General features: G+C 35.1%; 1 protein-coding gene across 3 annotated transcripts in view; it reads left to right on the forward strand.

Annotated features, from left to right (window-relative positions):
* Nucleotides 1–545: 545 nt before the first annotated feature.
* The window catches only part of LOC144839453 (sorting nexin-4-like), a 31,688-nt gene continuing 15,674 nt past the window's right edge, over nucleotides 546–16,559 (forward strand). Inside the window, exons 1-6 of one of the 3 annotated variants that reach the window (XM_078694815.1) lie at nucleotides 546–657; nucleotides 1,288–1,335; nucleotides 3,814–3,926; nucleotides 6,143–6,281; nucleotides 10,170–10,370; nucleotides 13,304–13,339. In XM_078694815.1, the coding sequence (XP_078550941.1) occupies nucleotides 550–657; nucleotides 1,288–1,335; nucleotides 3,814–3,926; nucleotides 6,143–6,281; nucleotides 10,170–10,370; nucleotides 13,304–13,339 (645 nt within the window). In that variant the 5' untranslated portion in view covers nucleotides 546–549. The remainder of the gene's footprint in view (nucleotides 658–1,287; nucleotides 1,336–3,813; nucleotides 3,927–6,142; nucleotides 6,282–10,169; nucleotides 10,371–13,303; nucleotides 13,340–16,559) is intronic. The other 2 variants (XM_078694822.1, XM_078694829.1) reach the window with 2 other exon arrangements.

Here is a 16,559-nt window from a genome sequence, read left to right on the forward strand (position 1 = left end):
TAAATGATGACCTTCAATAATATATTGAAGCGAAATCAAAACCTGGATCGAAAAAGAAAACCCCGTTTCTATGTATGGTTGTCTTATTATAATAATATAATGAAATACTGTCTTCATAGTGTAGTACTAGTAGTAGTAGGTTCTGCTGGAAAAATTCACTATAGTATTATTGAAGATGACAAAGTACACTTTTTATTGTCAAATTGAATAAACGTACTATTGACTGAGATGGGTCTGACGACATAAATGATGCACTTCAATAAAATAAAAAGATTACAAAATGACAAAATTAAAATACATGAAAAGTTTCATTTCTAATTTTGTTTTTTTTTGTCTTTTTTCTTTTTTTTCATTCTTCTTTTTTTCTCCTATTTTTCTTTCTTTCTTATCATATTTTTTCTATAACAAATGTTTATAAATTTATATATTTTATAACTTTTTATAGTTATTTTTTTAAATAAACCTAAGTACACTACTACCATACTGTGATTAATGTTTTGGAAGTGATTTTCATCATAAGAATTGACCGTGTACGTTTACGTAATCAACATGGCAGATGGAACAGAATCTCCTGAATATGACCCTACAATATCTGTGGGTAGTGCAACCGTTCCCGTTACAACCGATGTCGATGAGCTATCTAAAATTGCAGCCAAGGTATTTATATATATCTATGTGTAATTTAAATGATGAAACCTCTTTATAATATGTAGTATTTTAGATTTAATTGTCCCTTAGCTAGGCTCCCTCTATTCTTTCGTCATAACCAGCAGCAACAGTGTTCGACCGTCAGCGGCGCCATGAACTCATTACTAATGACATTAGCCCTGGCTGGTTGCAGTCATATAGACATAGGCCTAGGCCAGACTGAGACAATCCTTTCAGTATTCTAAGTGCATAGAGACTATAGGCCTATGCTAGTCCTATTTAAAAAAGTTTTTTTTTTAAATTACAATAATGATATTTCAATTTTTGACATTCATGAATCATCATTTTTTAATTCATTAAAACAAACTCAAGCGGAATGACGGCTTTTTTAGATATTACTAGAAAAATAATAATGCGAGTTCCAGATCGATCTGAAACTATCTAAACTTAAAACTCACCTATCATTGTCAGAGTTTTATAGACCGTACTGGTTCTAGTGTAGCTAGTATAGTATCAAGGCAAGAAGTGGGAGTTGTAGTTTTATGTTGTAATTTGCCTGTTTTTTAAATGAATTCTTTTGTATTTCAAGAGTTTTTGCTAATTAAATGTATCCTCTGCTGTTTTTTTCCCACTCTTTAGATTCGACAAGCAAGGCCTCCCAGACCCTGTGTTTATCTCACTGTCCAGGTAGCATTTAGCATGTTTGCTTGCAAGATTCAATTTTAATGTTATATAGACAGAAAAGACATGGTAGCTATTGATAGTCACTCAAAGAGCAAATTACATTAATAATGGGATTAATAAATAGTGAAATTACTGAAAATAGTTTGAAAAAGTGAATTCAAATATTAGCTCAGTAATCTTTTTAAAGTTCCATATTTTTTCAAACCATAAAATATAAAATACTGTTGTTTGCAATAAAAAAAAAAAAATCAATCAATACTATCAATACAAATCAATACTAATAAATAATAAAATAAAACAGTGGATAATATTTGACAAAATGCAAGTTTAAAAGTATTAAGGTACCACTGACAAGCCCTAATTTAAAAACATGCAACAGGTGATTTGACATTTGCCTCCTCTATCTCTATTCTCTTTTTTTTCCGGAGTCTAAAGCTAATGTTTTTGGTGAAAATGTAGTTAACAAAATGTTAAGGTGTTATTTATTATGTTTGAATTAGTGGCTAACAAATCTAACTTTGACTAAAATTATTGCACTTTATTAACATTTGCATCATACGTTGACGCACATCTGGCAATAAAAAATGCAACCCTCCCTCTTTCTGTTTTAGGCAGTTTAAAAAAACATGGGACCTAGTATAAACCTGGAAAAGATATAGGAATATCCTGGACAATAAAAGCTTGTGATGTGGTTCTATTTGGATTTTGTAAACTATAGTTTCACCTCCCTGACTAAGTTAGATGCACCTCCTTGTGCCCAAATTAGCACACTCCCTGCTGAGGTGTAACTGTTATAAAGTAACTACTCTGTAAAAGTTTCTTTCAAAATTTCTGTAGATTGTCAATCTAATTCATCTTTTAAAATATGTGGATTGTATTCAATTCCAAGAAATAATTACAATTCATGTTTTCAAAAATGTTTGTCTTGTTTGTTCATCTTGAGAACTGAGTATACTGTTCCAGAAAAAAATATGCAAAGTTTTCCTTCCTATTTTTTTTATTATATTGTACTGTTACTATTAAACTGTGATTTTTATTATTTTTTAACTTACTGATTGCATGCATGAATGAATTATGTTCCAGCAATAAGTTGCGTACATATATCTGATGATCTGTATGTATGTTTTCCTTTCTTTAATTTAGTGAATCTTTAATTTAAACAATATATTATAAATATATTTGTACATATTTATTTATCATCGTCTTTTTGGAAGTCATTTAATTTCTTTTTTACTTTTCTTTACTTTGTAAGAATTAAGATATGTATTAATATTTAATAATCATTTTTTATTTCTTTTCATTGAGTCATCATCTCACAAGTTGAGATTAACAACATTTATTGTAGTTTTTGTTTTTGGTTGTTTTGACAGTTACAGTAGTGTTTGCATGTTTAATATTAAATTGTGTCAGTGATTTGTATTGTGATATTGTTGTAGGGAGTGTGCTGGGGTTTTTAACAATTTACTATTCAATGTGCCAGTATAAGAAATGAAATATGCTCAGTAAGACACATCAAACTTCATTTATTTCACTAAGCAGTACAGTTACATAAATGCTGTCAGTTTAAAACCAAACAAAAAAATCACAGACTGTATATAATTTCTAAGCATGGAATATATACTCAATAAGAAGAGCTGCTAGTTAATGAAGTTAAACAAGTACACTTGCATAAATTCTGCAGTATAAACCGAACAAAAAAAAATCACAGACTGTATAATTTATAAGCATGGAATAATATGCTCCATAAGAAGAGCTGCTAGTTAGTGAAGTTAAGCAAATACAGTTGCATAAATTCTGCAGTATAAGCCGAACAAAAAAAAATCACAGACTGTATAATTTCTAAGCATGGAATAAATGCTCAAAAGGAAGAGCTGCTAGTTTATGTTCAGATGCACAAACACGCTGCACATAACCTGGAACTTGAATTTAGAATACCAAATTCATTTATAAATATTGATTTGCACCTGAGTGAAAGCCCAGATTGTTTTCCAAGAATACCACTAAAATAGTAATTATATTCTGTATATGGTCAACAGATCTAAATCAGATTACTGAAATAGGCTCTGGTGCCTGGATCACAAGTCAAGAAACTATGCAGTATGAAAACCTTTAAGAAAGAGAAATAGCACACAATTTTCAAGCTAATGAGACTGCTTGATTTAGTATACTGTAATCATATTCATCGACAGATAAACCAAATCAAGACACTGTTCCACCCCAGTCAGTCTTTGTGATCCACTACCATCACATTTTAATAATAATTTGCATATTAATTAATATTGATTTAAATAGATGTATGCTGTTAAATTACAGACTGCTTTGTGTATACCAATGCTGGTATAAATACACCTGAGGATAAACTGTTGGTTTAGCAGGGTGTTGTAGTAAAGAACAAGCTATTTAAAGCTTGTTTCCGTCTGATAGTTTCTGTTGTGAATGGGTGAGTGGATACCAATGACAGGCTTTGGTGATTTCTTGCAGGATGGCACTCTTTTGGAAGCCATGGAGATAAACGTTATCGAGCAGGAAAAGCGTACAACTCAAACGTCTATGGGCTTGAAAGATGTCTACACGGTGTACCTAGTAGAAACCAGGTAAGTAAAGTATTGGGTTTATTTGCGTTTCTAGATGATATCCTGTAATCTTTAACAATACAATTCTAGGATTCTATCTGAATTAAACATCCATCTTTGGTGGTGTGTGTCAATGTCCTATATTCTCCTCATCAGTTGCATTAAGCAGGGAAGGGTGAGATTTCTTTCCTGCATTAAGTATAGTAAACAGTATGTATACAATGATTAATATTAATATTAAAACGTTTTTTAAGGTTTTTTCTTTAGTTGTTGTGCAGTATTTTACTTGCCTTTATCACATTTAACTTGTCCCAACAAAATGTTGTGTATAGAATTGGGTCGTGATTCTATCATTATTTTGATCATTTTTCATGGCACTAGTTAGTACTGTATCTTTCACACAAATATTTGACTTGCCCTTGTCTGGCGACTGTTTTAATGTGTGCAGTTCTTAGCATAGTGACTACTGCCAGTTTGTCTAACTGAAGTAGATAAACTAAGTTGGTATGTTTTACGAATGAAATAAGTAATAAGTAAATTGTCTCTTAAATAAAATAGTTATTGCACAATTAATTTCGAACATAAACCTACTAGTTTATGCTGTACACAAAAATATTTTATATAAAAATTAATAAAACTAATTTTAGTATAATTATACTTTCATTGTTTATAATAATTAACGTCTTTGTTTTGTAGTGTGATTATACATTAAAACTAATTGTTTTTAGATTATCGTGGAGGAAGAAACCGCATACAAGTACCAATACCACAATTTCCTTTGTATTTGATTAATTCTAGGCCTGTACTATACTTTATTGGACCTTCCCACATCCTATGCATCCCTTATCTCTTTCAACTTGTGTTTTGATTTGACCGTCAATGGTGGGTGATATCGTGGAGTATTATTCTTATTTTTTACTCCATCGTTTGATATAGTAGGCTTTTTCAAATCAGACATTATCAATATCCAATCCATTCTAACAGGGGTTCATTAAAAACAATGTTTATTTATACTAATAACCTACTTCTAAACAGGTGTTCCTCATAGTGTCATTTAGCTAAAGTAACATTGGAGACAATCGTCTGTAGTGGCTTGTTCGAATACCACAGTAGTTTGCGTAGAATGTTTGTTTGATAATATTCATTCTCAATATTCCATCTACGGACCCATGGGGCAGCCACGGTGCAGCGCCAAACATGAATATTTATGGGCCGAGATGGACCAGTGCACAAGGGTATAACACCATTGACTCTTCTGAAAGATGCCCTGGGTTCTTAAAAGTCCACAGAATCCAGATCTGTACATAATTTCTATGTATATTTTATATGAAAATGACAATAAATGGAAGTAATTTTTCGCTGATGAATGAATGAACCTTCAGAAGCATGTCTGAATTTCATAGTAAAGCCAGATTGTGAATTTATTTCCTGCCTATTAACTGCCCAAATGTAAACAAAACCTGATTGCATACATGGTGTTTATAAATTATCAAAGGCAGCCTTTTTCGGGCTACATCAACGTCATTATTTGACTGTATTTTCTTTCATTAGACAGTGTTTTTTTAAGCTGTACTCTGATCAGACTTGATTCTATGCACTGTACTTTCAATTTCAAATTTGATCATGTTCTAGTACCGTTGTTAAAAACATGTCAATCAATCAGAAACATGATGTCTGCCTAAAGTCTAATAACTAGGTCGTTTCCAAGTAAAATTTAAATGTTAACTACAAGTGCTTTAAATGTATAGTAATGTTGGAGAGATTTATACAAAATAATGTTCTACTCCGTGGCCAAAATCGGAGACTTTGGGCCTTTTTTGATTGGCTGAAGCAGTGGATTAATTAATTAATAGAAAAGTAGGTATGTTATAAAACAAATAATGACTGTTTTGTATTTGTTGAATAGGGAGAATATTTTCATTCGATGAAAGCCTTACAGTACTTTTTATTTTGTTATAATTTCATATTGTTACTGTTCTATTTAACTTTTTTACGTGTTGTGATATGATGTGCCTATATATGGACATGATGACGTCATATCACTACCATATTTGGGTATATCACTACCATAATTTTGTACATTTGTACACTTTTTTTGTCAAACTAGTTTGATAGTGCAGACAGAGCTTTAGCTTTGTAAAACAGAACAAGTCAGTCCTAGATCCATTCAACTTAACATTATTTTTTTGTATTGGTTAATAATACCACTGTACGGTTTCTTTAATTTTTTGACACAGAACCAAAGATGGAGCAAATAAAGCATTGGGAGAAGAATCAACGTCCCTATGGCGGCGATACAGTGAGTTTGAGCTACTGAGGAACTACCTTCTTGTCACATACTCTCATGTTGTTATCCCACCACTGCCAGAAAAGCGGGTAAGTGTCTTAAAAATGAATATAACATGATTTCCTTGTTTATATATTTATAGCATTAGGAAAATCACAATGGTGCAATATTGTGAATTTGTTTTACCTCGAAACTGGTATTGATAGTTTATTCAATAGAACCAGTTCAATTGTGTTATGAAAATATATATATTTTACTCACAACACTGTTAGGCACAAGTGCAACAACTACGATAACTGACAAATGTTGGTTCTGTTTTCAGTGAGTTGACCTTATACTCCCAAGGTTGAGTTGAGGTAAAATTGAGGCTACTGTTGCATTGCAACTGAAAATATACTTCCCTGAAACTGGTTTAAAAACCGTTCTTGGTGATTCAAATCAGAATTAAATAAAAACCATTTTATTTTTGTGTTTTTTTTTTGTGTGGACCTATTTCTTATAAATAAGTGTGTGTAAAACAGTATTCTCTTAGTCAATAGAAACGGGCACTAAAATCCAGTTATATACAACTGTTATCGAAAGACATTTTTTCTTGCGAATTATTTAATTGAAATACAATGGCACACCTAATAAGGACCTCGTTTCTGTAGCCCGAATGAACAAACACGTTTAACTGGGTCTTTATATTTAAAGGACACCATATTGCAGCGAGCCTGTCAAAAATAGTTTAACATTTTCAATAATCATATTTGACCTTCATTGTCTCAATTTTGTGTGCTGAAAACGACAGTAGACAACGTTTCAAAAAAAGACAGGATCAATCGTGGAAATCTTTATATAACTTTTACAGGTGTAGAATTAGAATGGTGACAACATGCGATCTTTATCTCGTTGCTCAGATTTCAAAATGTAGGTTTCCAGATGACGGAAATCTATTCCATTTTTTTTAGAATGTCTTGATGATCATCATCAATCGCAACTTAAAATCTCCTTAACATTTATAGACAATTATAATATAAAAGCTTCAAAAATTGCTTTTGTAGTTATTTGTTGTTTTGTACAAGTTAGTTTGATATTGATATAAAGTTTGTGGTGTACACTACGTATATTAGTTATGAAAAGAACTTTTGAGTTTCTTGATGCTTAGTTTGATAGTATCTTGGTGGTAAAGATGTTTGGCTACCTGATTCCTTTGGTTCAGAGATGTGAGGATTAACTTTGTTTGTGTTTGTCATGAATGAATTGTCACTTGAACAAATTGTTTCGTGAATGAATTGTCACCTGTACAGTATATCAGGACAGTGATTAGTACTAGGCAATGTACCTAAATAAAATAAGAAACACAAAATACTATAGAATCATGTTATTTACTTAACAAGGACTGATGTCGGCCTTAAAGAACCACTGTCATTTAAAACTGATTTTAGAATAGTGTACAGCTGTATTTGTTATAAAGAGTACAGCATAACATAGGATATATTGTATTTAGAAGCATTTAATTCTTAACTCTTTGGATTACATGTTGATAAACAAATGATGGTATTATTCAATTTGTTATAAACATTTAAGTACAATTCATAGCTTGGCAGCTAAACATTGCCACATTTTTAACTCATTGGCATATTAAGCCTGTTTTCCACTAGGCGAATATATTTGTGCGAATCAAAAATCGTGATTTTTGATTGGCTTGCAGTTTTTCACATTACAAAAAGTAGGTGAAAATAATAATACGCATGTGCACTAGTCAACATTTTTCATTCGCGCGAATAATTTCATGTTTTAAGCTTTGCTGTCAAGTGTGAGAAAGAAACTAAAACATGTTTTTTACATTTTCTTGTTTTTATAGTAGTTTTCTAGTTTATTATAATAAGCAAACGAATCAATTTCAACATTTTAAACAATTCTGTCACTTTTGTCGTGTATTTCAAGTCTAGTTTTTCAGTTTACAGTATAGTGTGATTTTGGGCAATGTCGAGATGTTATTGATTATAAACCGTCGTATTTAAGTATATAATACAATTATAATATCCAACCGAAGCATGGTGTCTAGACTAAAACAAAATGAGTAAGAGATGCTGTCTAAAATGTTTAAAATAATTTTGAATGTCAAAAACTGAAGCCTGTATTCTGCTTGGAAGAATGTTTCTTTTTTACAAAACAAGTAGGCCTATGACAAAATAGCAGTTAATGTTTTCCGACACTTTTTTTTGGTTAGTTACTTTGGGAATTTTCTTGCGATTTCTAATAAATGTATTTAAGAGATCTGTCTCTATGCGTCTATCTGAAAAAGGGAAACTAAAAATGGACTTTTAAATGTCAAACTCGCCACTAATTAATAACTTATGCTACGCCAGAGAGATTAGACGTACAGTAGTTTTGTGATTGTGGTTGAGAAAGTGATTTTTTACGTCATAAACTTGACCAATTGTGGCAGGAAAAGGTCACTATGAATAATTTAGCACAGTTTTTCTAATGGTCAGAAACATATTGAGCAAGAAATTTCCTTTTGTGTATGAATGGCAACATTGTCATTAATGTTGTATTCATAATTAATGTTTCAATCAACCTCCAATTCTGTGTAGTCTGAATATTAATATTGTTTTCTTCAAAATGTTATACAAATCTACCTCCACCCGAACTGAACAGAGATCATGCCACTATAATTTGTTAACAAAATCTTGGAGTTTGCAAACACGGGTTGCTTTAGTAAACCTACTGGGCAGACAGTAAACTGTACAGTAGTAGCCATGCCTTATAATTAATGGGATACTTTGTTGAAAATATCTCTTTAGGGGTTCTAAAGCTTTGTCTACACTATCAAACTATAAAGTTTGACAAAAAAGTGTGATGTGCCCAAATACTGTATATGTTATTGTTAGTGATATGCCCAATTATAGTAGTGATACGACATCATCATGTCCTTATAATGGGCACATCACATAAAGTTTGATAATGTAGACAGAGCTTTATGTAATAAAAGACAAGGATGTACACAAGCTACAGTTTAAATGACCAAACTTGTTGCTTACATTACAGTGTATGTGGCACTTCAAAGAAAAAAACAATATACAGTATATAATTTAGAGGAATGATCTAGCGGATGTCAACAGCCAATTCATTCTGTTTTGGTTTCGTACAAGTATAAAATGCCCCACCACTGAAACATGACTATATTGTGTTTAAGAATAGTAATAAATTGTCCTGTTTTATAATTCGGAAAAGGATTGTTCCTGAAACTCTTCCTGTTGACGACATACAGCGCACACCCATCCTTTATATTTGTTGTTCATTGTGAAATACTTTGATATAGGGTTTTGTATTACATCAATTAAATTGTCAAAAACATCCGTCATTTATACTTTATTAGTTCTTTATGTTTCATTATTGTAATGTTGTTTACATTATTATCCATTTAATTGGGTCATGAAAACTATCACTTGTATTTTACTACACTACGATAAAAAGTCTATTCTGGTCTGGTACTTTTTTTTTTTATATAGATTATATATTCAACATTTATTAGTTTCTATCAATGGTAAAGCAATACAATAAAAATAGTGGTAATTTATAATAAAGACAATACAAAAATACCATTAATAGAGGATCATGCAAGAAGAGATTTCTTGTCACGCAAGACCCATGAAAAGAAAAAGATACATTTGTACAGTATATAATTATATATGTAAAATAAAAATTCATGACAAAAAACAGTTTGAAAGTCTAGTTTGAGTACAATGATAATAAATGATGATAGGCCAAACAAGCTTAACCTTCCCCCCCCCCCCCTAAATTTTAACAGCCATGTCTTTTTAAAAATAAAATAATGTGTAATAATGTAATATTTTTATTTTTTTTCAACCCGACTGATTGTTTTTATCATATATGAAATATTTAGGGGCCCCATCCCGCCTAATCTATAATGCTGGATCCACCCCTGATATCCAAAACATTTTTTTTTTATTATTATATCATTTCAGGCAACAATTATGTGGCAACAGTTATCAACAGTTGATAACTTTGATAGTGAATTTATTGAACGGCGACGGACTGGTCTTGAGGGGTTCCTGCGGCGGGTTGCTAACCACCATAAGCTGTGTCAAGACAAGATATTTCATGGTTTCTTGCAAGATGAAAACGGTTGGAAAGCTTCAGTGAATGCAACTGGATTCCAGGCTAAGGTTTGATTTTATTTATTATTTTCTATTATTAGATTATTTTCTTCTATTAAAATTGTTAATCCTGTACCATGGCAATCTAACAACAAGATGCTGAGCTCCAGAGATCAAAAGTTTTTTCTGTGGCTGCGACACGATCAGTTCCACACCCCTTAACATATACCGCGCACTGTGGAAATATGTACAGTACATAGTACAGTACTGTGGTATTTGTCGCAGCCAGACATAAGATCAAAGGACGGGTTCCTATCTTGGCAAGGCAAGCTCAGTGTCCCTGTTGTTAGATTACCTTGCCTGTACCCACTCATTGTTGTGTATTGCCAATTGTAAATAATATCATCAATGTAATTTAAAAAGCTCTGTTCAACTTTAATCGAAATATTTGTTTGTTTTATGATTACAATAATATAAACAGATAAAATAATTATATAAAGATGCTATGATATGCAGTTTATATTAACTCGATATATACTGTAAGCCATTCTTGAACTTACTGTGGGCTTTAAATAGCACAGTAACATGGACAATATTGAGTTACTGTAGTTTTGTTAGTCTAGACCTAGGCTTCTAAGCTAGCCCTACAGTTATTGTCATCTTTCCAATATTTGCCGTACTGTGTACAGACGTTTGAATATAGATTTTGTTGTGAACTACTCAAGCTGTTGTACAGCAAATTTCTAGGCTGCATGAAAACAATTGTATGTCATGTAGTCGATGTTACAACACAAAATTACTGCAAATTTAGACTATTTTTTAGCAGTTAGCAGTTATTTTCAAGGCAAGTCTTCGTGAGACACAATTCCCAGGTTATTTTTTTTTTCAAGAAAAAAAAAACAGAAAAAAAAAGCCAATTCTTTTGGGACTGGGAGAATTTCTGACTAAATTGTCTGGGTGAATGTACAACTAACTCTTATCATGATGATCATCTCGTACAGTAGCTGTTCATTGTGGTTTTGTCTTTACCACAGTTGTAAACAGATTTTGATCTAACCACACACTCACACAAAATTCTTATATTTTTTACAATTCTATTTTAATTTAAACAGCACTAGTATAGTATAAGTACTAATAATTATCAATCAGTGATTTTATTATTATAAATTGTAACAATTTGATATGGTTCTTCTGATTTCCTTGTATTAAAAGTTTGTTGGTACATATCCAAGATATTCAGATAGCTGTCATTGTCATCAGCATCGTTGCAGGTCATTACTTCAATAAGGAAATCCGTCTGGGGGGATTTTGACTGTCTAATTATTGTGACCCAATTCACAAGGACACTTGGTGCTTTTACGTTTACAATAGACGCAAACTTGGATAGATTCAATACTGATATAAATTAGTAACATTTTAAAGCTACACTATCAAACTAGTTTGACAAAAAAAGTGTGATGTGCCCAAATATGGTAGTCATATGACATCATCGTGTCCATATATGGGCACATCACATAAAGTTTGATAATGTAGACAGAGCTTAAAGTACAGTACAGTGTTTACACTACAGCTTAATAAATTGTTTTTACTTTTAGTATTTATTCTATGTAATGGTGGATCCATATTCATAAATTCAGTATACATGAATATAATTCATAGTAATTAAGTCCCTCCGAAGATAATTTTTGGAATTTCCTTGTTTATTAAACTGTACCCACCCAATTTTATTTTGAACCCTCAAAATAAAAGCTCTGTCTACACTATCAAACTTTATGTGACAAAAAAATGTGATGTGCCCATATATGGATATCATGTTCATTTTACTGTAATACCATATTTATGAATATCACTATCATATTTGGGCACATCACATTTTTTTTGTCAAACTATTTTGATAGTGTAGACAGAACTTTACGATCTCAATCAATGACAACAACTGCTGTTGTGTCAAACTACTGATTTCCAATGACGCCAATTCCATTACAAGAAGAATACTACTTGCAGTTTGAACTTTACCGATTTGTTGAAGATTAGCCAATTGTTCCATCCTGCCAAACTTTTTAAAAGATTGTAAGAAGTACATGGTTGTGATTACGAAAAACTTCAGTGTGCTTTCAGATGCAGACTACAAGGGACAGTGCATTAGTCTCTGATGTTGACAACAGGCCATGGAATAGAGCCATGACCATTGGCAATCATTCACAAAATTTGTTGCAATTTTTTCTTGTCAGACTGGAGGTGTAGTAAACAACATCATGGTTGATTAGAAGTGGGTCATTTTGCGACCTACTACAGCTAATTGCCAATTTGGACGTTGGCCCAAATCTTCTTTCAGACATACAGTCCCTAGTATGCCAAAGAGTAGTGCCAAAGTTATTAATAAACCCCGCTAGCTCAGCTTAATTATAGTAGATGACATTTTTTTCCTCTCACCATGAAAACAAAAAATGTAAAAGTGCATTATGTTAAAATTGTGGGTTTAAATATTTCAATAAGGATATTTGTAACCACATGAATTGTTAACATGTAATGCTATAGTTTGGTGGTTAACATCCTGGTCCAGTGTTCAATCCTGACCTAGTGCCAGGGTTGTAGCTCACGACTGTCATACTCCATACTAGCTTAAGCCTCAAACAGGCCTGACTTCAAAGACACTTTTTAGTTTATAAGCATAGTTTATCCAATTGTTGAACTAAACTGTTAAGTACTAATTTATTGAAATGAATTGAATGCCATTACTTTTTATAGACCTATTAACTGTAATCTGTATTATTTTTACGAATGCAATAAATAATTTAAACAATTGGTGAACAAAACTGTTAAGTACTAATTAATTGAAATGACTTTTTATAGACCTGTAACTGTAATCTGTATTATTTTTACGAATCCAATAAATAGTTTAAAATAGTATGAAAGGAAGTTAATTTTCCACATTAGCAAATTGTGATGATTACACATAAACGAAAATTGACACCACAATATTTTTATTTTCGATAAAATAGATGAAAATCTTACCAGGATCTGTTAACGTGAACAAGGTACCAAGTGTTTATTGAGTGTTTGTTTGTGTTGATATTTAGTGAGCTTTGAATTTTGAGACTGAGTACATTACATTAGTTTCCTATTTGTCATGCAACAGTAGTTTTAGAAACCTCACAAAACAAGAGTATGTGACGTCATTTCTCTTCCGATGATGTTGAGTATTTTTTCCAATGATTTCCGCACTTCAAAACTAAGTGACAAAATTGCATTATATATAGTCTCAAAATTGAAAACTCCCTAATCTAGCTGTTGTATTGTGAGCATTGTGTTATCACCAAACACTACACTACTGTAGGCTACAATGTCAATGGTGGTAAATCCAGTCTATGAATAGAGTTGTGGAGAGAAAATGATGGTTGAGATGATGCCAGCATTCGTCAAAACCAGTCACTGACTGACATTGCCAGTGTTCATCACCACACGCCACTGACTGACATTGCCAGTGTTCATCACCACACGCCACTGACTGACATTGCCAGTGTTCATCACCACCCGCCACTGACTGACATTGCCAGCGTTTGTCACCACCCGCCACTGACTGACATTGCCATTTTTTGTCACCACCCGCCACTGACTGACATTGCCAGCGTTTGTCACCACCCGCCACTGACTGACATTGCCAGCGTTTGTCACCATCCGCCACTGACTGACATTGCCAGCGTTTGTCACCATCCGCCACTGACTGACATTGCCAGCGTTTGTCACCATCCGCCACTGACTGACATTGCCAGCGTTTGTCACCACCCGCCACTGACTGACATTGCCAGCGTTTGTCACCACCCGCCACTGACTGACATTGCCAGCGTTTGTCACCATCCGCCACTGACTGACATTGCCAGCGTTTGTCACCACCCGCCACTGACTGACATTGCCAGCGTTTGTCACCACCCGCCACTGACTGACATTGCCAGCGTTTGTCACCATCCGCCACTGACTGACATTGCCAGCGTTTGTCACCACCCGCCACTGACTGACATTGCCAGCGTTTGTCACCATCCGCCACTGACTGACATTGCCATTTTTTGTCACCACCCGCCACTGACTGACATTGCCAGCGTTTGTCACCATCCGCCACTGACTGACATTGCCAGCGTTTGTCACCACCCGCCACTAGCTGACATTGCCAGCGTTTGTCACCACCCGCCACTGACTGACATTGCCATTTTTTGTCACCACCCGCCACTGACTGACATTGCCATTTTTTGTCACCACCCGCCACTGACTGACATTGCCAGCGTTTGTCACCATCCGCCACTGACTGACATTGCCAGTGTTCATCACCACACGCCACTGACTGACATTGCCAGTGTTCATCACCACCCGCCACTGACTGACATTGCCAGCGTTTGTCACCACCCGCCACTGACTGACATTGCCATTTTTTGTCACCACCCGCCACTGACTGACATTGCCAGCGTTTGTCACCACCCGCCACTGACTGACATTGCCAGCGTTTGTCACCACCCGCCACTGACTGACATTGCCATTGTTTGTCACCACCCGCCACTGACTGACATTGCCATTTTTTGTCACCACCCGCCACTGACTGACATTGCCAGCGTTTGTCACCACCCGCCACTGACTGACATTGCCAGCGTTTGTCACCACCCGCCACTGACTGACATTGCCAGCGTTTGTCACCACCCGCCACTGACTGACATTGCCATTGTTTGTCACCACCCGCCACTGACTGACATTGCCATTTTTTGTCACCACCCGCCACTGACTGACATTGCCATTTTTTGTCACCACCCGCCACTGACTGACATTGCCAGCGTTTGTCACCATCCGCCACTGACTGACATTGCCAGTGTTCATCACCACACGCCACTGACTGACATTGCCAGTGTTCATCACCACCCGCCACTGACTGACATTGCCAGCGTTTGTCACCACCCGCCACTGACTGACATTGCCATTTTTTGTCACCACCCGCCACTGACTGACATTGCCAGCGTTTGTCACCACCCGCCACTAGCTGACATTGCCAGCGTTTGTCACCACCCGCCACTGACTGACATTGCCATTGTTTGTCACCACCCGCCACTGACTGACATTGCCATTGTTTGTCACCATCCGCCACTGACTGACATTGCCAGCGTTTGTCACCACCCGCCACTGACTGACATTGCCAGCGTTTGTCACCATCCGCCACTGACTGACATTGCCAGTGTTCATCACCACCCGCCACTGACTGACATTGCCAGTGTTCATCACCACCCGCCACTGACTGACATTGCCAGTGTTCATCACCACCCGCCACTGACTGACATTGCCAGCGTTTGTCACCACCCGCCACTGACTGACATTGCCATTGTTTGTCACCACCCGCCACTGACTGACATTGCCAGCGTTTGTCACCACCCGCCACTGACTGACATTGCCATTGTTTGTCACCACCCGCCACTGACTGACATTGCCAGCGTTTGTCACCATCCGCCACTGACTGACATTGCCAGCGTTTGTCACCACCCGCCACTGACTGACATTGCCAGCGTTTGTCACCACCCGCCACTGACAGACAATAATGCCAGCGTTTGTCACCATCCGCCACTGACTGACATTGCCATTGTTTGTCACCATCCGCCACTGACTGACATTGCCAGCGTTTGTCACCATCCGCCACTAGCTGACATTGCCAGTGTTCATCACCACCCGCCACTGACTGACACACAAAACTTTCACACAAACGCAATGTTTCAGCCTAGACCCTTGCTTCCCTTTTGCACATTACATTACAACAAACACAATACATAATTGTACAGGCTTTAGTGAGAATTAAACCATTGAGCAATTTGTTTAAGAAACTTTTACAATCTACAGTAGCAAGTAGCCAAGTTTTGTCTGTCAACAATTTTAGGGCAAAGCACAAAAAACAACTGTTACTAATTGTATTGTTTAATATTACAAATTCAGTAAACCTGTTGTATTTATAGTTATTTTTTTTGTCTGTACTGTGCAGTTATTGTATGTAGTGAATTACACTTTAATATAAATGCATTAGTACTGTAGAACTCCTACTTTGGGACACTGTGTTAGGTCCCTAAAGTGTCCCCTTAAAAAGTGTTCTACTGTATTACTGTACACTGTTGTGTTGTCTGAAATTTGTGAGTAGTGACGTGATTGTGCTGTAATGTGATTCCATATTGTCTATTAAAATATGAAGCCATATGGACATGTAGAAATGCTTGATATTTTGCAGCTGGCCTATGACCT

The sequence above is a fragment of the Antedon bifida genome, chromosome 1 (genome assembly GCF_963402885.1).
Source record: "Antedon bifida chromosome 1, ecAntBifi1.1, whole genome shotgun sequence".
NCBI lineage: Eukaryota > Metazoa > Echinodermata > Crinoidea > Comatulida > Antedonidae > Antedon > Antedon bifida.